This window comes from Vipera berus (assembly GCF_964194415.1).
Source record: "Vipera berus genome assembly, chromosome: 1".
NCBI lineage: Eukaryota > Metazoa > Chordata > Lepidosauria > Squamata > Viperidae > Vipera > Vipera berus.
The window spans coordinates 187,701,663-187,726,515 of record NC_138202.1 but is presented as its reverse complement, the minus strand read 5'-3'; the positions used below and the strand labels follow the sequence as shown (position 1 = coordinate 187,726,515).

The 24,853-nt window shown below is 42.3% G+C and overlaps 1 protein-coding gene across 1 annotated transcript in view; it reads right to left on the bottom strand.

Annotated features, from left to right (window-relative positions):
- LOC308674458 (arf-GAP with GTPase, ANK repeat and PH domain-containing protein 1-like) overlaps nt 1-24,853 on the bottom strand; it is a gene marked incomplete at its 3' end in the record, with an annotated part of 309,655 nt that overhangs the window by 98,988 nt on the left and 185,814 nt on the right. The window contains exon 9 of the mRNA XM_081338915.1: nt 20,432-20,527. Coding sequence (XP_081195041.1) covers nt 20,432-20,527 — 96 coding nt within the window. The remainder of the gene's footprint in view (nt 1-20,431; nt 20,528-24,853) is intronic.

The window sequence follows — 24,853 nt, the reverse complement described above, 5'->3', positions numbered from 1 at the left end:
GGAAAGAGGAATGAATTGAGAACCTACCTATGGATGAGTGTATGATTACATGGGCTTTCCAAGATTCCTTCATAGTGGAATATTTTACTATCTATTGTTGGTTATTTATCTGATATTTTCTTATTTAAGTTGGTATATGTATGGTAAGATTGTAACCTACTCAAAATCAGTTACTGGTTGGATCAACATATAAGCCCAACAAAATAAACAAAATAAACAATGTCCCATTTCTGCAGAAAAGAATTTGGAGTAATTTATTAACCATCCAGCTTTAATGGAATCTTTAATGGAATCTTCACTATTACTACACTGGAAGCCAACCAGATACCATTGGCACTATTCTGCTTTTGAAAAAGCCCATTTCAACCTAACGTATGAAATCCATTTTTCATTTTAATAGATGAGCTCATCACTCAGTATCAGCAGGCACTGAAAACATTCCTCAATTTTTTTAAATAGTTCATTTAAGGGAGGAGCTCCTAAAATATTGTGAGTGTGAAATTTTTAGAAAATAATTAGGTAAAGGTTTCCCCTATCCAGGTGAGTCTGACTCTATAGAGTGGTGCACATTCCATTTCTTATGTGAGGGAGCCAGCATTGTCTAAAGACATTTTCTGTGGTCATTTGGCCAGCATGACTATACGCTGAGGCACACGGAACATTATTACCTTCCCCCCAAAATAATACCTATTTCTCTACTTGCATATTCATGCTTTCAAACTGCTAGGTTCGAACTGCTCAGGAGCTTGGGCAAGTAACAAGAGCTCACCCCATCACATTTTAACCACTGAGCTATCCTGCCCCCTAAAAAATAATTATCTGCATATAGAAACTTTTCATAACATGTAGTTTTCTAAATGCAACTGTTTTATTGCCAGAATGTTTGAATAGAGATGCCACAGTATATTGCAGAAAATGATAGAACATTCTTGATTTTTCTAGGATGTTCATGAATATATAATAAGTGGATTAACTAGCCTTATCAAAATGAAAGATGAAGGGAATTTTTTTTCCTACAAAAACAAAACTTTGTACAATAAACATTTTTTTTTCTATTTTAATTGGCATATTTGGGGCGTATTTCTAAATTTTTGAAGAGCCTCAATTTAATGCTATATACTAAAACATCTAAGAAAATCATAAAAATATTTACAATAAATAAATAAATCCAGCTTTGAAACTGTCAGACTTAAGCTTAGATATCTATTATTTTGCCTTGTCCAAATTTCTGGCATCTATTGAAAAGATTACAAACTAAGATTACAATGAACATCAGAATAGAATAGAATAGAATAGAATAGAATAGAATAGAATAGAATAGAATAGAATAGAATAGAATAGAATAGAATAGAATAGAATAGAATAGAATAGAATAGAATAGAATAGAATAGAATAGAATAGAACTGGAAGGGACCTTGGAGGTCTTCTAGTTCAGCCCCCTGCTCAAGCAGGTGAACCTGATGTCAATGCTGCAAACATTGACCTGTTTTTGCACTGACAATGTTTAAACTGCTTCACTTTGAATCTTCAAGGGAGTTTTCTAACAACTATTTTGAGAAAATAAGAAGCCCACGTACAGAATGGGAGGAGAGACCTCATATGTGAAACTAATTGGATAATGTGATTTATGACGTGTAGATAAGGGCGGGGATTGTGTGTGTGTGTTACGATGGGTTTGGGGGGAGGAGTTTTCAGATTCTGGCATCCCTCCATGAGTGCCGATGTTTTGTTTCATTACAAAGACTTTAAGATAAATAAAATGCCTGCAACTTGTTTGAATTGTCTAATTCATCGGAACCATGACATCATGCCATAATCTCCTTTCTTTCAAAGGGGGTCCTGAACCCCCGCCGCTATCTCTGGTAAGAGAGATAAGCTGACAAAGATTCAGGGAACAATCCTCAAGATGGAAAGAGAAGGCCTGATTGCTGGCGAAACTTCTGAAGAGGAAATAATAAATAGTTTTCTGGGGGAAGATGAATTTGAGCCGATCTCCAAACTTCAGCAGATAACTGGGCTTATCTTGTTGTCAAGCTGGAACCACTCCAGTAGAGAATACGTGCGGCAAGAGGCCCCAGAAGCAGAATGGGGAGATGTCAGCCCTTCAGCCACTGAGAATCTAGGTGAGCGGAAAATCCTGTCTGCAGATCAGAATGCCTGCCAGACCCAGGAGTCCCCTGCCAAGCCCTCCAGACCCATAGAGACAGAGATCCCAAGCCTGGGGCCTCTGCAGCAATGGGAGGTTGGGAAGCTCCCACAAGTGAAAGGCCAAAAACCTCTGAGCTTGCCCCAGCTAATAGAAGCCTTGCAACATCTGGGGGTGGTGCAGGAGCCTGGAGATCAGGAACTGGTGGGAGGACAACAGCAAGGGTGGCAGCAGTAGGACCCAAATGTGCAACCCCTGAACGTACAGCAGGAACAGTGGAGCCAGCAGCAGTGGGGGCCCTGGCAGCCATTAAATCAGCAACCAGAGTGGCAGTGGCTCTCGGCGCAAGCCAGTCTCAGCTCTGCCTGCCTGAAGGTGATCTTTACATCAACCTTCCTCCTGCCCCTGCCCCGCTTTGGTCTCATCACAGGTATGCCGCCCACCCCCCTTTCCATCAGTGGATTTCCGTGTTCACCTGGGGCGCCTTGAGTGTGTGGAGAGGCTTTTGCACTGGCCTCGCTGCGTCAACCCCATGCGCCCGGGAGGCTGCATCCGGTGGAGCACAGGCATCTTTGCTTCTCTGCTTTGTTCTGCTGGAGAAATCCCTGTCTCTCAAGAGAGGCAGAAGTGATTGCCCTTTTGCAAGTGGGGCAAGCCAGGGAGAGAGTGTGTGAGGGGGAGGAGAAATCCCTGGCTGCAATTCCCGTGCAAGATTTCCTGCTTGCAAAAGGGCGATCACTTCTGCCTCTCTTGTAAAGACGGATTTCTCCGTCGGAGGATGCCAGCAGTCCTCTCTGCTTTGTTCCACTGGAGAAATCCCTGTCGTTCAAGAGAGGCAGAAGTGATCACCCTTTTGAAAGCAGGAAATCTTGTGGGTCTCCTCGCGAGGAAGGAAAACCCATATGCGGAGACAAACCAGGGAGTGTGTGTGTGTGGGAGAAATCCCCGGCTGCAATTCCCGTGCAAGATTTCCTGCTTGCAGAAGGGTGATCACTTCTGCCTCTCTTGTAAAGTCGGATTTCTCCATCGGAGGATGCCAGCAATCCTCTCTGCTTTGTTCCACTGGAGAAATCCATGTCTTTCAAGAGAGGCAGAAGTGATCGCCCTTTTGCAAGTGGGGCAAGCCAGGGAGAGAGTGTGTGAGGGGGAGGAGAAATCCCTGGCTGCAATTCCCGTGCAAGATTTCCTGCTTGCAAAAGGGCGATCACTTCTGCCTCTCTTGTAAAGACGGATTTCTCCGTCGGAGGATGCCAGCAGTCCTCTCTGCTTTGTTCCACTGGAGAAATCCCTGTCGTTCAAGAGAGGCAGAAGTGATCACCCTTTTGAAAGCAGGAAATCTTGTGGGTCTCCTCGCGAGGAAGGAAAACCCATATGCGGAGACAAACCAGGGAGTGTGTGTGTGTGGGAGAAATCCCCGGCTGCAATTCCCGTGCAAGATTTCCTGCTTGCAGAAGGGTGATCACTTCTGCCTCTCTTGTAAAGTCGGATTTCTCCATCGGAGGATGCCAGCAATCCTCTCTGCTTTGTTCCACTGGAGAAATCCATGTCTTTCAAGAGAGGCAGAAGTGATCGCCCTTTTGCAAGCAGGAAATCTTGCGGGTCTCCTCGAGAGGAAGGAAACCCCAGATGCGGAGGCAACCCAGGGAAAGAGTGTCTCTGTGTGTGTGGGGGAGAAATCCCCGGCTGCAATTCCGCGCAAGATTTCCTGCTTGCCAAAGGAAGGGACAAAGAGGGAGGGAAGGAAGGAAGAAAGGAAGGAAAGAAGAAAGGTAGGGACAATGGGAGATGAGGAGGGAAGAGACAAAGAGGGAAGGAAGGAAGGAAAGGCAGGGAGGGAGGAAGGAAGGAAGGAAGGGACAAAGGGAGGGAAGGAAGAAAGGAAGGAAAGAAGAAATGTAGGGACAATGGGAGAGAGGGAGGGAAGGAAGGCACTCACCCCAGTCTCACCCCCCTCCAGCAGAGACCCACGGATTGCCCCCCCCCACAGGCACCCTGCAACCTGAGTGATGAACTGGCCACACACCCCCAGCCATTGACTTCGCTTGTCAAAAAGGTGCAAAAGTTGATCACATGACCCTGGGACACAGAACGTCATAAGCATGAATCAGTTGGTAAGCATCCGAATGTAAATCACATGACCTTGGGGATGCTGCAACAGTCATAAGTGTAAAAAATGGTCATAAGTAACTTTTTTCAGTGCCGTTCTAAATTCAAACAGTCACTAAGCGAATTGTTGTAAGTCGAGTACTACCTGTACTTTATCATTTTTTTCCTTTTTTTTGGTCAAGTTTTTGACACCTTGCTGGGTGACTAGTGGTACTTGGATATTGCCTTGTCCTAAAAGTGGTACAATGGGTGAAAAGGTTGAAAAGCCCTGGTCTATTCCACCTTTTCCTAGCTTACCAAGAAGTAGGTTGTGGTCTACCTTGTCAAATGCCTTACTGAAATCTAAGTATACTATGTCCACTGCGTTTCGCTGATCTACTAATTTAGTCACTTTATCAAAGAATGAGATGAGATTGGTTTGGCATGATCTGTTTTTAACAAACCTGTGTTGGCTACTAGTTATGACTTTGTTTGTTTCTAGTTGTTCGCAAATCTGTTTTTTGATTATCTTTTCTAGGGTCTTCCAGGTATTGATGTTAAACTGATTGGTCTGTAGTTTCCTGGGTCTGTTTTTCCCCCCTTTCTTGAAGATGGGGACTATATCAGCCCTTTTCCAATCCTCAAATGTTTTCCAAAAAAATTAATCTAACTTCCAGATAACTTTTCTGGCAACCCCACTAAATTTATAACATTTATTATATCCCACTCTAGCTTTTCCATCACTATGTTTTTGGCTACTTTCTTGTCTTCATTCAATATCTTTTTTTAAATATCTTTGTAATATAACTCAAGCACTTTTCCATCTAGTTCTTAATTACATAAAATAACTGTTATTCTCAGTTCTTACAGTAAAGCAGCATTTCTTATACTTAGTTCTTAATCTTGTTTAACTGTTGTTTTTCCCCCAAGAATGGCTAGTTTTAATCAACTTTACCTTTTGTAAGCCCCCCAGAGTATATAAATAAATAAGTAGCATTTCATATAAATATAATACACACACACACACACACATCACAGGAGTTTGTTGTTAAGAAACAGAAGGCAGATCCATTAGCAAGTTGGAAAAGTGGGTGGGTTTCAATGGCTTGAAATCCTGAAGGAGAAAAGAAATGTGTAATCTTTGGATGATAATCTAACAGTGAAACTTGTGAATTGACTAAAATCATTTTTTAGATTCTATTTTTCCTTGTTAATCCTATTTGCTATATTTGGACATCTCTAGTCCTTGGACCTCTGGGTATTCTCATCAACTTGAAAATTTCTGCTGATAAATTTAGAAAGATATTCTTATTATATTTTGAATGCAAGTTACAAACAAATAATAAGCTAATGCACTCATTAGATTTGTTGTCTGACAACAATTCAGGATTTGTTGCAAAATACTATAAGATGTACTCTATGAATTCTATCATATATTTTTTTTTACTGTATTGTATAATTTTCAGTGCATGGAAGCTGAAGACATGTGCAAATATACATTAATTTACGAAGTAAAGCACTAAAGGCCAGTTCTTAGTATTTATTTATGCTCCAATTTAGAAAGGAAAAAAAGGGGAAATAGCACACAGCTGCCATCCCAAAAACAGACCTCCCATCTGCCACCCACGATTTGCATGTCACCTTCTCCAGGCTCATTTGTACTTCATTAACTGCCATTGACTTAACAAGATTTATGCAAATGACACCATAGGAGACTGCTAACTCCCACTGCAATCAAGCGATTATGTACGTACAATTCTCCACAGCAATGAAAAATTAATACATGACAAGCCCACTCACTGCTGAGCTGTGCCTCTTGCTTTTATATTTCTGGTCATGAACTTTTTATTTTAATACATCTTACTGGCAGAGATTTAACATAAAGCAGAAAGCAGAAACAAACCATACAAATAAAATCCCTTTCTATAAATCTTGTTTTTTTAGAGTCTGTTGTAAAAATAACAGCTTCTGTAAGATTATAGGGAATGAATCATAAACTATATACATTCACAAAATATAACAGAGAAGAGAAACAAGTTAAAAGTTTGACTTAAATCAAGTTTCCTCTTTTGAAATTGATATATCTATTCCATAAACTGGATATTAATAAAACATATTGGTTAGCACCTAAACAGGATTTTTATATAACTGAGAAATATAATTCAGTGTCTTTACTCATGCAGCCACTGATTTGGAGGCCAGGAATATAATTTAATAAAATAGTGGAATTAAAAATAATTCTGAATCACTCATATGTAAAATCCTGATATGATTCTTTTGAATTTTAGGTGCAAGAGGAAATAAGCAGTATCAAACATGACTTATAGCCATTACTCATAGTCCACAGCCTATGTCTGTAATGAATCCTGCTCATTACAGTTGCAAGTAGTGATTATGATGCAGTTGTTAAATGAACGTGCATTTAAGATCTACTTAAGGTCTACTGAAGGTCTACTTAAACAACAACTTACTATGATCCCCATCCAAAGTACCTTGGAATAACATTGTACCTGTTGTGATTCAGGGTCAGCCTGTGGGTCCGGCAGCCGGGTCGGATGACTCGGATGACTCAGACGAGGGGGAGGAGCGGGGTGTTGAAGACGAACTTGCTGATGATGGCTTGGAGGCTTTGCAGAGCCCCCAGCCAGGGCCCTCTTACTTGGTGGAGACTCAGCTGCGCGAGCCCGACAGTGCGGATGATGATGACCCACAGCTGGCCCTGTTCAAGGACGCCCGACGCAGGAGGCAGTCAAGCAGGAGCAAGCAGAGAAAGGCTGTGGGACTTCTCGGAAGGAGGCACAGGGAGGCCACGCCCTGAACTCTAATAAAGGGAGTGTTTGGGGAAGGGCTGGTTGCTGAAAGCAACCGCTCCGTTTGAGGATCAAAGCTCCGGTATCTTGTTTCATGTTTTGTTGTTTGTTTGTGTAATAAACTTGGCAGACGTTTTCCAGCCTCAGACGCTTTCCAGCCTCTGCCGTTTGTACAGGGGTTGCCTTTCTGCAGGGCCGGTAGCAGGCTGGTACACAACAGTTTGCTTTCAGCCTCCCACCCCTTACTACTATTATGGAGCAGCTACGTGCCGAGAATGCTCAGCTCACCCAGCAACTCACTTTGCTGGCAGCTCAGGTGGCTCAACTGCAAGCTCAGGTTCATGCTGCACCCCCACCCAGGAGAAAATGCCAAGTTGCAATGCCGGATAAATTTACAGGTACTCCAGAACTGTTTCCTGCTTTCCTGGGACAATGCCAGCTCTTTATCAGCGTGAGAGCAGCTGATTTCCCCACTGACCGGGATAAGGTGGGGTTTGTGTTAAGCCTTCTTTCGGGTGATGCAGCTCGTTGGGGCACGCCTCTGCTGGCTCAACCTAGTCCATTGTTGGACAACTTTGCTGGGTTTTGTGATCATATGCGTCTGATGTATGAGGACCCTATAAAGACGCAGACTGCTACTCGTCGCCTGAAAGCTCTGAGGCAGGGCCAACGCCCCCTACAGGGCTATATCAGCGATTTCCGGCTGCTTAGCCAGGATTCCGCCTGGAATGAGGCTGCGCTTGTGGATGCCTTCCAGGATGGATTGTCGGAGGAGATGTTGGATGAGCTGGCCCGTGTGGATATTCCCTCAGACCTGAATGGGCTGATCCATCTCTGCCTGCGGATCGATGCTCGGTTGCAGCAGCGAAAGAGTCGCCGTGCCACCCCACAGACCCCTGCCGCCCCTGTTGTGCGTGAGCCCCCAGTTCAAAGGGAGGAGCCAATGGAGCTGGGTGCCGCCAGGTCTCGTCTATCGGTGACTGAAATGAACAGACGACGATCGGGGGGGTTGTGTTTTTACTGTGGGGACCCTGGACATTTGGCTGCTTTTTGCCCAAAGAAGCGTCAGCGGGCATCAGTGACCAAGCCTGCCCCGAAACAGTCCCCTACTCTGCTGTCGGGAAACGCCCCGAGCCCGATCTAGACGGTGTGAGAGATCGGGCGTCCCACAACAACAACACCGAGCGACGCCTTTCCGTTGGTGCCTGTGAACCTCCACGGCATTTGATTTTGGAGGCACGTCTGATCCTTCCTGGCAAGCCAGAGGGGATTCCAGTCCACGCCTTAATTGACTCTGGGGCCACTACAAACTTTATGGACTCAGCCTTTGTGGCCAAATGGGCTGTTCCCCAGTGCCCGGTGGATCCGCCCATGTTAGTGGATACTATCGATGGTCGGGTGCTCCTGTCTGGGCCTATTACGGCCGCCACGCAACCAGTATGTATGGCCACCAGCTCCCACGTGGAGGCCATCCAGTTCTATATCACCTCAGATCTGCACTTCCCCGTGGTCTTGGGACTGGCGTGGCTCCGGGCGCATGACCCACAGATCTATTGGTCACAGAACTTGGTCACCTTCCCAAGCTTGCAGTGCGTGGACCACTCCCGCCATATCTGTGCCGGCCAGGTGGAGGGTTCCCCAGGGGTTTCCTTGCCTCCCGAACTGTCCGACTTTGCTGATGTGTTCAGCGAGACAGAGGCGGATCAACTACCCCCGCACAGGCCCTATGACTGCCCCATTGATTTAGTCCCTGATGCGCCTCTCCCAGTGGGGCGTTTGTACTCCATGTCGGAGCCCGAGTTGGCTGCATTGCGGGACTTCCTGGAGAAGAATTTGGCTCGCGGTTTCATCCGGCCCTCGTCCTCGCCAGTGTCTGCACCCGTGCTCTTCGTCAAAAAGAAGTCGGGCAAATTACGGCTTTGCTGCGACTACCGGAAACTCAACGCCATCACGGTGCGCAACCGTTACCCGCTGCCCCTCATCCCCGAGCTCTTGGACCGACTCCGGGAGGCTAAGATCTTCATGAAACTGGACCTGCGTGGAACTTACAACCTCGTCAGAGTTCGGCCGGGTGATGAGTGGAAGACGGCGTTTGGTACTCGCTATGGACATTTTGAGTACACGGTGATGCCGTTTGGCCTGACCAACGCTCCCGCTGTGTTTCAGCATTTCATGAACGACATCTTCCGGGATTTGTTGGACCAGTTTGTCGTGATCTATTTGGACGACATCCTGATCTACTCCCCGTCGCGTGAAGTGCATCATCAGCATCTCCGTCAGGTCCTGCAGCGACTCCGAGAACATCAGCTGTTTGCCAAGTTGGAGAAGTGCCAGTTCTACCGGGTGACCATCGATTTCCTGGGTCACCGCATTTCTCCTGAGGGCATCGCCATGGAGCCGAGTAAGGTTGAGTCGTTGCAGAGTTGGCAACCCCCGCGTCGCGTGAAGGATGTTCAGCGACTTCTTGGATTTGCCAACTACTACCGAACTTTCATCCCTGGCTTTGCTACCTTGACAGCCCCCCTCACCCGGCTCCTGCAGAAGAAGACTCGGTTCCAGTGGAACGCACCAGAACAACAGGCGTTCCAGGCTTTGAAGGACGCCTTCATGAAGGAGCCCATCTTGAAGCATCCTGACCCGCAACGGCCGTTTGTCATGGAGGCGGACGCCTCCGACATTGCCATTGGGGCAGTGTTACTCCAGGCAACGACGCCCAGCGGTACCCTTTTCCCTTGCGCGTATCACTCTCGAAAATTGAACCCCTCGGAGCGCAACTATACCATCTGGGAGAAGGAGCTGCTGGCCATCAAAGCGGCGTTCGAGGCCTGGAGGCATCATCTGGAGGGAGCGCGGCATCAAATCGAGGTCCGGACGGACCATAAGAATCTGGAAAGCCTGCAGACCGCTCGGAATTTGAACCAACGCCAGATCCGGTGGTCTCTTTTCTTTGCGAGGTTTGACTTCCGGGTTCGGTACATACCAAGCGGGCACAATCAGAGAGCGGATGCTCTGTCCAGGAAGCCCGAATATACCCGAGTGGAAGACAAGCTTCTGCCCAGGACAGTGATCCCCGTCGAGTCTTTTGCTGCGGTACGGGAGCCGGTTGATATACGGGCTCGGATCCGGGAGGCACAGCAGCAGGAGGCGTGGGTGGCTCAGCGGAAGGAGGAGGTGGGGCCAGATTCGCCTTGGACGGTCACGGATGGACTCTTGTATTATCGTGACCAGCTCTATGTTCCGGGAGGGCCACTCAGGGGACTCGTCCTCAGCCAGTGTCACGATAATCCGGCAGCGGGGCATTTTGGCCTGTTCAAGACCCTGAACCTGGTCTCCCGTACCTTCTGGTGGCCCCGAGTCCGACACGACGTCCAGTCTTATGTCACCTCCTGCATCCCATGCAGGCAGGCCAAGTCAGCGACAGGGGCCCCGCCTGGATTACTGCAGCCTTTGCCAACACCCAAAAGACCCTGGGGGGCTGTGTCCATGGACTTTCTGACGGATTTACCCCCATCCTCTGGTTTCACGACAGTGTTTGTGGTGGTGGACATGCTGACCAAGATGGCGCACTTCATCCCCTGTCGCGGCTTACCGTCAGCTCACGCCACTAGTCGTATGTTTATTCAACAGGTGTTTCGGCTGCACGGCCTCCCCGATAGAGTCGTCTCCGATAGGGGGGCCCAGTTTACAGCCCGCTTCTGGCAGGAGTTGATGCATGCGTTGGATATCAAGGTTTGCCTCTCATCCGCGCATCATCCTCAAACTGACGGGGGAACCGAGAAGGTCATCGGTATCCTGGAACAGTATCTGCGCTGCTACGTCAATCTGCAGCAGAACAATTGGGTGGACTATCTGGCCATAGCTGAGTTTGCATTTAACAACTCGCAGCACACCTCCACACAGATGACACCGTTCTTGGCCAATGTGGGTTATCACCCCCGGTTTTTCCCCCTTTCTCCCGTGGACTCACCGGAGCCGGCAGCGAACGACTTCATGGCAGAGTTACAGGCGATCCATCGATTGGTGCGACGGCAATTGTAGAAGGCCAAGGCCGATTACAAAAGGTTTGCTGATCGGTCAAGACGGGATACGCCTCCACTATCGGTGGGGGATTGGGTCTGGCTGTCCACCAGGAACTTACCGTCCACACGGCCGGTGAGGAAGTTAGATCACCGATATTTAGGACCGTTCCCAGTCGAGGCTGTCATCAATCCGGTCGCCTATCGCTTAACTCTGCCACGTTCCCTGCGCGTGCACCCAGTCTTCCATCGGTCTCTGTTGGTCCCCGAGCAACCGGCTTGTCCACTCCGCCAAGCGGAACCTCCCCCATCAGGACCTCGTGATGGAGGCAGCACCCCCGAGTACGAGGTCGCCAGCATCAGGGATTCCCATTGGCTGAAAGGTCGTTTCCAGTACCTGATCGAGTGGAAAGGTTACGGGCCGGAGGACTTCACCTGGGAAGACGCGACCGCCGTTCATGCCCCTGCGTTGGTGACTGCTTTTCACGAACAATTCCCATCCCGACCGCATCCGGATCGGCAGCCCCGGGGGAAGGGCCCTGCGGTGCGGGATAGTGTTGTGATTCAGGGTCAGCCTGTGGGTCCGGCAGCCGGGTCGGATGACTCGGATGACTCAGACGAGGGGGAGGAGCGGGGTGTTGAAGACGAACTTGCTGATGATGGCTTGGAGGCTTCGCAGAGCCCCCAGCCAGGGCCCTCTTACTTGGTGGAGACTCAGCTGCGCGAGCCCGACAGTGCGGATGATGATGACCCACAGCTGGCCCTGTTCAAGGACGCCCGACGCAGGAGGCAGTCAAGCAGGAGCAAGCAGAGAAAGGCTGTGGGACTTCTCGGAAGGAGGCACAGGGAGGCCACGCCCTGAACTCTAATAAAGGGAGTGTTTGGGGAAGGGCTGGTTGCTGAAAGCAACCGCTCCGTTTGAGGATCAAAGCTCCGGTATCTTGTTTCATGTTTTGTTGTTTGTTTGTGTAATAAACTTGGCAGACGTTTTCCAGCCTCAGACGCTTTCCAGCCTCTGCCGTTTGTACAGGGGTTGCCTTTCTGCAAGGCCGGTAGCAGGCTGGTACAGAACAGTACCAGACTCTCTCCTACAAGATATACTTAGAGAATACAGCTGCAAAAATCATTACAAGGAACAACATGCTCCAGAAATTATGTGGAATTAAATGGAGACCTTCATCTGCAATCCTTAGGTTATTAACACTAGGGTTGGTCTAATCCAGTGTTTTTCAACCACTGTTCCGTGGCACACTAGTGTGCCGCGAGATGTTGCCTGGTGTGCCGTGGGAAAAATTGAAAAGTAATTATAAAATACTTTCTTTGTGTTTATTTGATTCCTATTCAAGAGAATTACTTTATATATAGTCAATATAGGCACAGAGTTAAATTTTTTAACATTTTCTAATGGTGGAGTGCCTCGTGATTTTTTTCATGAAACAAGTGTGCCTTTGCCCAAAAAAGGTTGAAAAACACTGGTCTAATCCACAGCAGAATTCTGAGCCTCTATATGGTTCAACAGCTGCCTTTCCAGTAAGTTAGATGCCAGACTCAATGACATCATGAGGATTATAAGTGGATGTATTAAAACCACTCTGACTTGCTGGCTTTCTGTTCTGAGCTATAGCATCACAGGCAAGATGCACTAGTGAAAGAGTACAGAAAAATTATGAACAACTCACTCCTACCAGTGCATGCCGACCATCCTCATTTATCAGCAGGAAGACTAAAATACAAGAAGCCCTCACTGGCACTTGCACAACATCTGCCCAACAACTGTAGCATCCCCGCAGTTGGTCATAAGGGCAAATAACAGTGAGGGAGCTGCTGCAAATTTGAAATGTGATCATAAGTAATTTTGAGAGGGGGTGCTGTCATTAGAATGACTGCTGAGTAACCAATCATCAAAAGAGGTCTATCTGTACATGAATAAGTTTGTGTAACATCATAATTTAGAGACACAGAAACTACATTCACTCAAGATTCCAAACTTAGTTGGGATTAAGGTTGGCTATTTTCTTTATATTTTAGCATGCTGCATGGAATCCAGCCTACTTGGTTGGTTTAAAAACACACAAAATGGTTAATTCAATTAATTGTTTTAGGTGAACCTAATTCATGAACCTTAGAAATCAGATATTTCCCATATGATTTTCACCTTTATATGGATAACTTTACCAAAATATGCCTACAGTATGTTTAAAAGGACTCCTGCTTGAAAAACAACCCTTGTATTTGATATATGTTATTTTATTTATTTATTGTACTTTTTAAGGCCATTCAACTCCAAGAATACCGGGCATATATGTACTTAAAATAAGTTAAACATTCCACCTCCTTTTTTAGAAAGTTTGACACAAATTAAAAAGTATTATTTTAAAAAAGAACACTGATTGTTAAGGTATTTTTAAAAACTAGAGAGTCAGTTTGGTGTAGTGGTTAAGGCACCAGGTTAGAAACTATGAGTTCTAGTCCCACCTTAGCCATGAAAGTCAGGTAGTTGACCTTGGGCTAGTCACACACTTTCAGTCCAACCACCTCACACAGTTACTGTTGTCTGGTAAAAGGAGCAGAAAGATGTGTTGGATATGTTCATCGCCTTGAGTTATTTATCAAAATAATAAAGGTGGGACATAAAAGAAATAAATAACATAATGATATATTGCACAGTTACTTAGCAATAATAATGTTAAAACACCTAATTGAATCTGCATGCTAAATACTATTTACAATTTATCTGCTCCCAAACTTTGGTTATGTCTCACTTCTTTTACACTTCTTTCACACTTCTTTTCCCTTTCTGATTTATCTTAACTTTGTTGTTTGTCTAAATCTAAGAAACTAGTATGAGCATTAGCCATAGTGTGCTTGTGAAATATGACTGGTATGTCTAAGCAGGTTACATACCGTATTTTTCGGACCATAAGACACACTTTTCCCCCCCAAAAGTGGGGGGGAAAACGAGGGTGCGTCTTATGGTCCGAAGGTGATCCATATAGCCAACCCCAACCTCCACAAGTGGAAAGCAAGGGAGATTGCCAGGAGCACGAATCGGCACGTGCTGAGAAACGCCGATCTCGCGCTCCTGCAATCTCCCTCACTCGCTTTCAGCTTCCCTTGCTACAAGAAAAAGCAGGCTGAAACGGAGCGAGGGAGATTGCCAGGAACGCGAATCGGCCGATCTCGCGCTGCTGCAATCTCCCTCGCTCCGTTTCAGCCTGCTTTCTCTTGTAGCAAGGGAAGCTGAAACGGAGCGAGGGAGATTGCAGGAGCGCGAGATCGGCCGATTCGCGTTCCTGGCAATCTCCCTCGCTCTGTTTCAGCTTGCTTTCTGCAAGAGAAAGCCAGGCCGCAGGGCCACCTCCGCAGGTACTGCTCTAACGCGGGGAGGGAAGGAAGGAAGGAAGGAAGGAAGGAAGGAAGGAAGGAAGGAAGGAAGGAAGGAAGGAAGGAAGGAAGGAAGGAAAGAAGGAAGGAACAATGGGAGAAGGAGGGAGAGAAATAGAGAGAGAGAAAGAGAGAGGGGGAGAGAAAGAGAGGGAGAGAGAAGGAAAAAGAAATAGGGAGGAAGAGAAAGAGGGAGAGAGAAGGAGAAAGAAAGGGAGAGAAATAGAGGGAGAGAGAGAAAGAGGGAGAGGGAAAGAAAGGGAGAGAGAGAAAGAGGGAGAGAGAGACAAGGAGAAAGAAAGAGGGAGGGAAATAGAGGGAGAGAGAGAAAGAGGGAGAAATAGAGGGAAAGAGAAAAATAGAGAGGGAGAGAAAGGGAGAAAAGGAGAAAGGGAGGGAAATAGAGGGAGAGAGAGAAAGAGGGAGAAATAGAGGAAAAGAGAAAAATAGGGAGAGAAAGGGAGGAGGAGAGAGGGAGAGAAAGAGAAGGAGAGAGAGAAATTAAATTAGTAACATGATTTGTTAAGTGAATCTGGTTTCCCCACTAACTTTGCTTGTCAGAAGGTTGCAAAAGGCGATCACATGACCCTGGAACAATGTGACCATCATAAATATGAATTGATTGCCAAGCATCCAAATGTAAATCACATGACCCTGGGGATGCTGCAACGGTCATAAGTGTGAAAAATGGTCATAAGTAACTTTTTTCAGTGCTGTTGTAACTTTGAACAGTCACTAAGTGAATCGTTGTAAGTCGAGGACTACCTCTACTTTATCATTTTTTTCCTTTTTTTGGGGGGGGGTCAAGTTTTTGACACCTTGCTGGGTGACTGGTGGTACTCGGACATTGCCTTGTCCTAAAAGTGGTACAATGGATGAAAAGGTTGAAAAGCCCTGTTTTAGTATACCGTATTTTCCGGCGTATACGGCGACCCGGCGTATAAGACGACCCCCTACTTTTCATGTTAAATTATAGGGTTTGGGCTAATAACTCAATATTTCACTTCCTGGCACACAATCTGCATATTAACAACTCGTTAATAAATAAAAGAGGTAAACTTCGTGACCCTCCCAGCCCGTGCATAAAACAGAAATGAAAAGGCTTAAGCCTTTCCGTTCCCAAATACCAAGGTTTCCCCCGAGTTTTGCGTGGTTAAACAAACGGCATTTGCGTATTAATGTTTCTCCACGGAGCACAAAATTCGCCCGAATTAAGGAAAGTGGGGAGCTAAAGAATCTGGGGCTACAGGGAATACCTCTGGCACGACAGGCAACCCTGGGAAACACGAGGACTGTAGCGGCACGCTCAGTTTGCACAATCCGATCCAGAAAGCGCCCGGAGGCTCCTTCGTTACTTCTAACTGCAGAACGTCTCCACGTCCTGCCCGCCTTGCCTTTTAAACCCCGCCCCCTTTTCCCCTGTAACGTTTCTCTGCTCCGCCTGCTCTGTGATTTGCCCAGCTTTGCTCCTTCCCCGCCAAATGGGCGCCTCGCCTTCTTTTCTCTGAGCTCTCTCGCCTGGTGCGCTGCTGCTCTCAGTTCCAGGCAAGGGGCGCCAAGTGGCTGCAGACAAGAGGCGCTCCATCTCTCTTTCCCCCCACCCTCCCGCCGCCCAAAACCCGAAGATTGATTGGCAGACTCACCACGCTGAAAAGAGCACCGCGGACCAGCAGATAGTTATGGAATCTCCAAAGTGTATTTACAGTGAAGATGTGGGAGGGGCGCGGTCCAAAGAAGTTTTGGGGGTCATGACAGACATGCTCCAAAAGTTTTGGGGCGTTAAGATTGCTGATTAAATTTTTAAATTAGTATCTTAATGGATTAAATTTATCATAGAGGAGAAAGAAAGTTTTTTTAAAATATTTAACACAATTTAAGATGGATGTTATTTGCTTGTTAGAAAAGTATATTAGGGTTATGGACTAAAAGTGTGTGTTGAACACATTTGGTGTGATACATGCAAGAATTATTTTTGATTATGGTTTAGTTTGGTTGGAGATTATTAAGGTTAATAGATAGGCGCTTTTGGCGCGTAACTGAGAATTTGTTTTTTTTTTTTCTTTGAAATTAATATGAATGACTGGGATTAAGAAAATCTATTCTGAGTAAAGCTCTTTTTTGTTTTTCTCTTTTTCTTTTTTACTTTATTTGTAATATTAATATTGTTTGTATTCATTTTACATGAGCTAGAGGGAGATAGAACTAATAGTTTATTGCTGATAACATAGGGGTGCTTATGTTTGTTTTTTGATTTTATACCCTGTATTTAGCTCTGGGAAGTCGGGGGGGGAGGAGGGAATGGGGGGAAGGGATAGGGAGGGTTGGGTGGGGGTGGGGGAGGGGGGATTAAAGTTAAAATGTATTGTAAAACTTTTTAAATAAAAAAAAAAGAAAAGAGCACCGCGCACGCTGGAGACAATTCACGGGCAGTGGCAGTGCGCGAAGCCGAGGCGTGACCGGGCAAGCAATTCTGGTCGGCGCAAGTCAGGTGGTGCCTCGGCGGGAGCAAAGGTGCTCCCTTCCTACGGTCGAGCGGGGCGCCTCTGGGGACTGCCTGCCCCTCCTCTCATCGGGGACCTGACGGCCAGCATTGGAGGCGCTAGCATGGCCAGTCCTAGAGAGAGCAACGGCGGCAGCTGCAGTAGCCGCCCCAGAAGCGGACGAGAGTTTGCCCTCCTTCGCCGTCAGCCGCTTTACCATGGGTCGCCATGCCTACCTCCATTCACCCAGCAATCCTGCCGCCCAGCAGAAAAGAGAAAACATCCGAGAGGTATTTTTCCGGCGTATAAGACGACTCGGCGTATAAGACGACCCCCCAACTTTTGAGGTGATTTTCATGGGTTAAAAAGTCGTCTTATACGCCGGAAAATACGGTACCGATACTATTTGGTTCAGAATATTTTTTTTCTTGTTTTCCTGCTCTAAAAACTGGGTGCGTCGTATGGTCAGGTGCGTCTTATGGTCCGAAAAATACAGTAGTTACATATAACACTGTATTGCACTAAACCCTGCTGCAACTTCATGCTTAATCATTTTGAAAAACAAATTATTATTTTGATCAGATATTTGAATGGGATATTTGTGTCTAGTACTTTCTCTAAACTTGCCACACTATCATTAATGAGTACATTCTGTAGTACTTGAGGTCTGACCCCTAAATTCATATTTTAATAAATGAATGAATGAATGAATGAATGAATAAAGCAAGAAAGCAATTTGGTGCCTTGGTTTTTGAAAAATTCTAATACTGAAGGAAAAACCTCGCTAATCTACCATCAAGGTTATAATTTTATAGTATATAATTTTACACTTGTTGTTAGTTGCGAAGTCGTGTCCGACCCATCGCGACCCCATGGACAATGTTCCTCCAGGCCTTCCTGTCCTCTTCCATCTTCTGGAGTCCATTTAAGCTCACGCCTACTGCTTCAGTGACTCCATCTCATTCTCTGCCGTCCCATTCTTCTCTTGCTCTCAATCTTTCCCAGCATTAGGCTCTTCTCCAGTGAGTCCTTCCTTCTCATTTAGGTGGCCAAAGTATTTGAGTTTCAACTTCAGGATCTGGCCTTCTAAAGAGCAGTCAGGGTTGATCTCCTCTGGGACTGACCGGTTTGATCAACTTGCAGTCATCCATGAAGGGGATAATTTTACACTAGCATTATAAAAAGTATAAAACTATATAATTGTACAGTAAAACCAACTTTGTTTGTGAATTTGTATAACTTATCCCAAAAATGAAAGCAGCTTCATAGTTGACAATGTTAAATTATTTTTTCTATATCTGTATTTATATCAGATTAGGTTGGAAACAGGAAATCAAAGACTCATTATTTTAAACAAAGCATATGTTTTGTGTGCTCTTATGTATTCTACAGCAGGAAATTTTAGGAATTTTCTTTTCTAGACATTTATTCTTCCATAATAATTACACATGTTTATAAAGAATGGAGATTAACAGTTCCAAATTCTTCAGTTTTCATAATAAATTTGGCCTTAAATTTCTGTCCTATTTAGATTATCACTGATTATCATCTTCCTCTGATCTAAAGATGAAGAAAAACACCAGAATATCTAAATCCTTTTCTTTTTTTTTATAACATACAGCCAAAATAATAACTATACTTAACAAAAACTCTCAAGTGGTAGGCAGCATCTAATCTGAAACATGTCTGTCGCTGAAGCAAGAAGTGCCTTGGCTTAAATAAAAAATAACAGCAAACCATATAGCATACAATCCAAAAAAAGGAAGAATATTTAATGATGAAAACATTTACATCACTTATAATTGGGAACACAACCCAGACCCTGGAACTGCCAACTATTACTTTTGAATTGACGTGAAAATCAGTATTATATTAATTTAAATATTACTTGTAAAGACTGAAGGATGGGGAGTAAACAGAATTGATTAAAGAGAACAGTAATATGTTAATAGAAACAAACAGAGGAAAAGTGATATATTTATTACTATTGTTGTTCTCAGAATGAGCAATACTTTTTTTACAGAAATAAGGAAATTATTGTAATTTAAAGACTAATACCTTAATTTACTTATTCATTATTTCCTTGATAGAGTTAGGCCATAGAGAACTGCCTATTATTTTCATGCAGATGCTTAAACACTAAATCTGTGGTGGATTTTGACAATGAAATTAACTTTGGTGATGAGCCTCAGGATGCTTAGGCATTCCTATAATCACAAAATGAATTTCCTAATGTACTGTACAACATAGCCTTAGAACATAGGAAAAGCATAGGAACAGCCACACTGGATCAAGCCAGGAGTCTCTCTAATCCAGCATTCAGTATTACACAATAGCCAGCTAGTATACTGTGGGGAAAAAAACATGGACTTAAAACTATATCTCCCTTCAACTATTGCTCCCCAACAGCTAGCATTTAAGTTTATGTAGGCCATATACATTAATCAAGATTAATGGCCATGGAACCAAATATTTCATAAATTTGTTCATTAAGTTTTAATAAACAAATTTGTTGAGATTTTCATTCCAATCTTTGCTTTAGTATGTAAGCAAAAAATAAGATATATTTTATAAAATCTCTGATAATATTTAGTATATCACTACAACCAGAAGTTCTGCACTTCTTTCCTATGGAATTGGGTAGGAAAGATTGGCTCAATTTCTTTATCATAGGAAGCTTTTAAAACTAGGAAACAGAAAGCAAAGGGATATGACTGCACTATTTCACTATTACTGTTCCATTTATGATATGTAAAAATTGATAACTAATTTAAGTGTTAGAACAGTTAAACATGATTTCATAAGATCCAAGTAGTTTTTTGATATGAAATTCTTTTCATTTTCAGTATCTTAGGAATGTGGCACTAATGCAGTAAATACTAGTTGTCAAACAGACAAAAGGAATTCCTTAGTTTGAAATCCTACATTATAATAGGGATATTTAATTAAGACCAGATATTATGGCTGTAAATGTTTGCTTATATAAAAACATCCAAACAGAGTTATGATTCCTTTATTAGCAGACTACAAATAAAAGTACACAGCTGACTCAAATTAACTGCCTCATTGCTGAAAATCAATCTGGAACAATGTTCAGATGTCCTTCTGCAACAGCAGATGAGAGCCACATCGGGTTATTTCTGTGATCACAAGGGGCTCTTGTACAGTGAGCTGATCTATCCTTGTAGACTGGCAGCAAATGGTCCAATCAAAGCACTTTCTACAAAGACAGGTTTTGAAGCCAGCTCAGCCTAGAAGCACACTCCATATGCAGGCTGGCAGACTGCACTTCATTAAGCCTGTTGTCACATTTTCCCTCTTCTTATTCTAATGATCTTATTTTAATTCACATAGGAACCTCTTCTAATTGATGTCAAGTGAGTGACTTCAACATTCATCACCACAGCATATCAAACAAATCTTGGCACAGTAGTGAAGCATCATGGTGTTTAAGACCTAAGGTGTACCTCCAAGTACAGGAAATCATTCACACATATACACAGGTTGTACCTGTTTAATTGGGATTGCACGACCGCTTCCAATACTACTATCTGCTCTGTTCTCCAATCCTTTCTTCTCTTTGTCTGGGTCACTCCCTTTCCGAGACTAGGGTAAAAGCAAAATAAACAATCTTAATACATTAATTCATTTTTCAACATTCACATATTAAATTGTAAATTTTATATTTATAAAATGTCTCTCCCTCTCTTTCTCTCTCTCACTTATACACACATATATAAATACTTTAACTCTTTAATAGGGATTTAAAAATGCCCAACAAACTGCATATCTTTTCACACTGGAAATTTCTTATATAACTGTACATACTTTATTATCATTTGATTAGATTTTAAAAAGCTATTAACTCAGCAGTGTTAATGGATTATCTTGATTGGAATTTAATTTTTTTTCTTTACTACTTCAGATGATAGCATCAAAATCAAACCAATACTAAGAAAACCAAGCTGCTTTGACTAAGTATAAAAAATAGAAATACTAGTTAACTCTTTTAGGCATACTTTATTAACAGATATCATGGACGTAATAAAATACAATAACTTCTTTTAAGAATGAACAACTACCTTATATGATTAGATTTAAAAAACAGCATCCCTTTTCAAATTATGTGGCAAAATTGCCTTGCTTACTTTCTCACTGCTGTGCAACAAATACATATAATCCTATATAAAGGGAACTTCATATCCTCCTCTATTATTGTCAGCTAAGGAAAGCTTGAAGTGACAGATTTATTTTATTATGAAGTCATCCTCCTTAATAACTATACTGACAACTTCACTCCATTAGTTTTCAGTAGGAACATTACTCACACAATACTGAAAACATTTTCATGTGGCTTTCAAATCATAAATGATATATGAGGTGTATGTGCCAGTGATATCCAGCACACAGTTGAATGCTACTAAAACACAACTGATATGAAACCACAGATATTTTCTACAATACATTCAGAGTGTGCCTTGAAAAATCCACATTAGAAATTCATATCTGAATGCCAAGCAAAACTACCTTCATATTTCTGAGAATGAATTAAGAGAAAAGGAATTGGCCTTCTGAACAACAAAATACTCCCAACATAACTGTCTTCCCATTACACACACAACTTAAGAATTATGCTTACATTTTATGCTTTGAACTAATGCATTCCTTTAGGAACCAGCAGCTTGCACTACTGTCTGGATTAATCCATAGGAATACTCATCTAAAGCTTTAAGTTTAGACAGTCATATTGAATGATCATACTCTCAATTTCTGTTAAATTAAGAAATCAAATCAATATGATGCTTGAGCCTTCTATGCTTTTATTAATCATCCTTTTTGGTTTTTTAAAAATATTTCCCTTATAACAGTCACTAGAACAGCATCTCTTTAAAGAGGAAACAAAATATTAGCAAAAAATTCCAGAATGACAGTTTTGAATATTTTAATAAGTTTTTTTTAATAATAAAAGTTCATTCTAAAATCACCTTCAATCTACAGTGATTTTCTCAGTTATGATTTTGACTTTGCCAATTTCAAAATTACTAAATCAGATATTACAGTATAAACTTTCCCCATAAAGCTGTCAAAATCACTTACTCAAAATTATTTGATGGAATTACTGTATCTATTTGACAGCAAGCATTTAATATTTTTTATTTTCACACACACACACACACACACACACACACACACACACACACACACCACACCACTCAAGCCTGGAAAATTAAGAATGTAAATATTATAACCAGAATTGGTTCATGTTTCCCATTTACAGCCTTGTGTCATATATAACCAACATTATGTTTTAGCCATGGCTATAAAATTTGGGGAATAGTACTTTCATTTGCAGTTATTTTTATATCTATTATGATAAAAAAAATAATTTTGTAGCTGCTGCTATAATTATTACTACTTATTGTCTTCTCAGTTATGATGGTATCAAATAATGTATGCTAGGAAGCAATGATTTTTGTACACCTTCTCAAAGATTGTTGGCTGAAGCAGCATACATAATCATGTTTCAAGAGTTTTTTTAAGATTTTGGAATAGATAGAATATTTTCTCTATAACTTAATATATATCAGAAAAGGTGAATTCATAATAAGCACAACTGGAGCAATATCAATACAGAATAGAATATTTGATATAATTCATGCCTGTAAAATAACTCACAAGAATAAAAAAATAATTATTACTGTTCTTGAACTGAATTAAACCACCATATATGTAATTAGATACGGAAACTATGGTTTTGCAGTTCTTCCAAAAGATGACTTGTTTCAATTATTGCTAATATAGAGCATCTTTTTGAAGTTTGCACTGAGCCTGCCTCCCCCTTTCTTCGAAGAGAGTAAAGCAGCTGTATTGCCTTCTCCAGCAGTTCTATTAGACCACGGGTGTCAAACTCACCGTGTCACGACATGTCGCGACATATCGTGACTTTTTTTGCATTGCCGGAGTTGGGGTGGCCACGGCCTCCGCATGATGCAACGAGCCCACAAGCCAGCAGTTTGACACCCCTGCAATAGACAGTTAAAGCTTTGAAGCAACTCAGAGTATCTCACTGAGGAAAGTCACATCATTTCTTTGCCTTAAAGCCTTGCCAAACCAAGTAAAAAGTCTTTGCTTGATGAACCTAGTATCAACTATTTTTAATAAATAAAAGGAGGTATTCAGGTATTCAATTTTAATATCTAAGGAATTAAGCCATAATTCTCCCCAGGCAGAAAATACTGTTTAGCAAGAGACAACTATAAGAATAATATTCCTTTTTACCATTATTACCATATTATTCCTTTTTACCATCAGTTCCATTATTTTAATACTAATATTCTACTATTAAATGCAATAGCCCTTCAAAGTAGGCTCAGTTAAGAGACAGACACCACAGTGATTCCAGGAATATTGCTTTATTAGAATAAGGTAAAACAAAATAATCTTGAAAGTTGTCCAAGCTTCTACCTGTCCTACATTAAATTAACAAAATCAAGGTGGGGTTATTCTGTGGTCATTTCTCACCCTTCCACTCAATCTCTGCACTATATAATCATTTCTGCAATCCCACCTTAACAGTATTTCATACCATGGTAATTTCTAAGTTCCTCTACATAATGCTGTGTTGTATGGATTGTTTCATATTGCTTAATCATAGTTTAATTTTTATTAAGTATTCAGAAGGCAAGTGACAAATAACTAAGCAAATGATGCCACTTTGACTTTTCAAAACTGTATTAACAAAAAAATAAATATTAAGAAATACTATTTTGTCTAAGAATCTATAAAAACTGATGGCAGTGTTTATAAATTCTTAGAAAAATAGTATTTCTTAATATTTCTTTTTTGTTAATATATCAGGTTAATACAGCTAGTTTACCTGCCAGTGCAAAAGACTGAAATTTTGAAGCCCTTGACAATTCTGGTACTGCTGACAAGAACTGAACAAGCTAGAAAACAGATTTTTTAAAAAAATTTCTCATCAGTTTTACTTCCTTATTGTGCTATAATATTTTTATTTAAATAAAAAATGACTATGATAATATTTTCTTACAATATGCAAAACAGAACCTTGGTATTTCAAAGCTAGTACAAAAAGTCAATGTCTTATTTTCTAATCTTTCTTATTATTGCAAATGTACCTCATTTTACTGTATTTGTTTTTCTTCTTAGTACTACCAAATTTAATTCTAAAATTTAACAGCATCTCTGCAAAAGCAGTATGCTGCATTATAGATATAAATTTATTTAGAAGAATCCATGTCTCTCATCTAATTTTCTCTTCGTTGAAGCCCCATGAAATATTGAACCTCAATGTACATTATTTCCAAAAATTCTTAAAGAAGTCTGAATAAAAAAGTATAGTTTTAAATGTCATCCTTTCCTAGTTTGCCTCACTTCTGCTATATTCTTTGACTCCCAATGACATCTAGTGGATTAAGATAAAATTACATAGCAAATAAATACTGCTTCATCCTTTGTCTTCATTTTTTTTAACCAAGCTCCTCAGTTTTAGAAGTTTTCTCTTTTGAAATCTAATATGAATATACAGACTTCTGGGTAACCATTTAATTATGAAATTGTATAAAAAAACTAAATACACCCATTAAAATGTTTGACTTTTTCCACATATTTCCACATACAAATATTTAATCTTCATTTCAGCAATACTGAAAAGGGGGATAAAATGTAACAAATATATGCACTATTTACATTGTGCAACTAAAATAAATATAAATGCTAGTTTCTCATGCAGGAAAAGTAAATAGTCCCTATACTGATTACTGTCTCAAATACTTACAATTAGAATCCAATGCACTAAAAGGTAAGGGCCGGTGCTCATCTCCATTTCAAAGCTGAAGAGCCAGCGCTTGTCCAAGGACGTCTCCGTGGTCATGTGGCCAGCATGACTAGACGCCAAAGGCGCAGAGAACG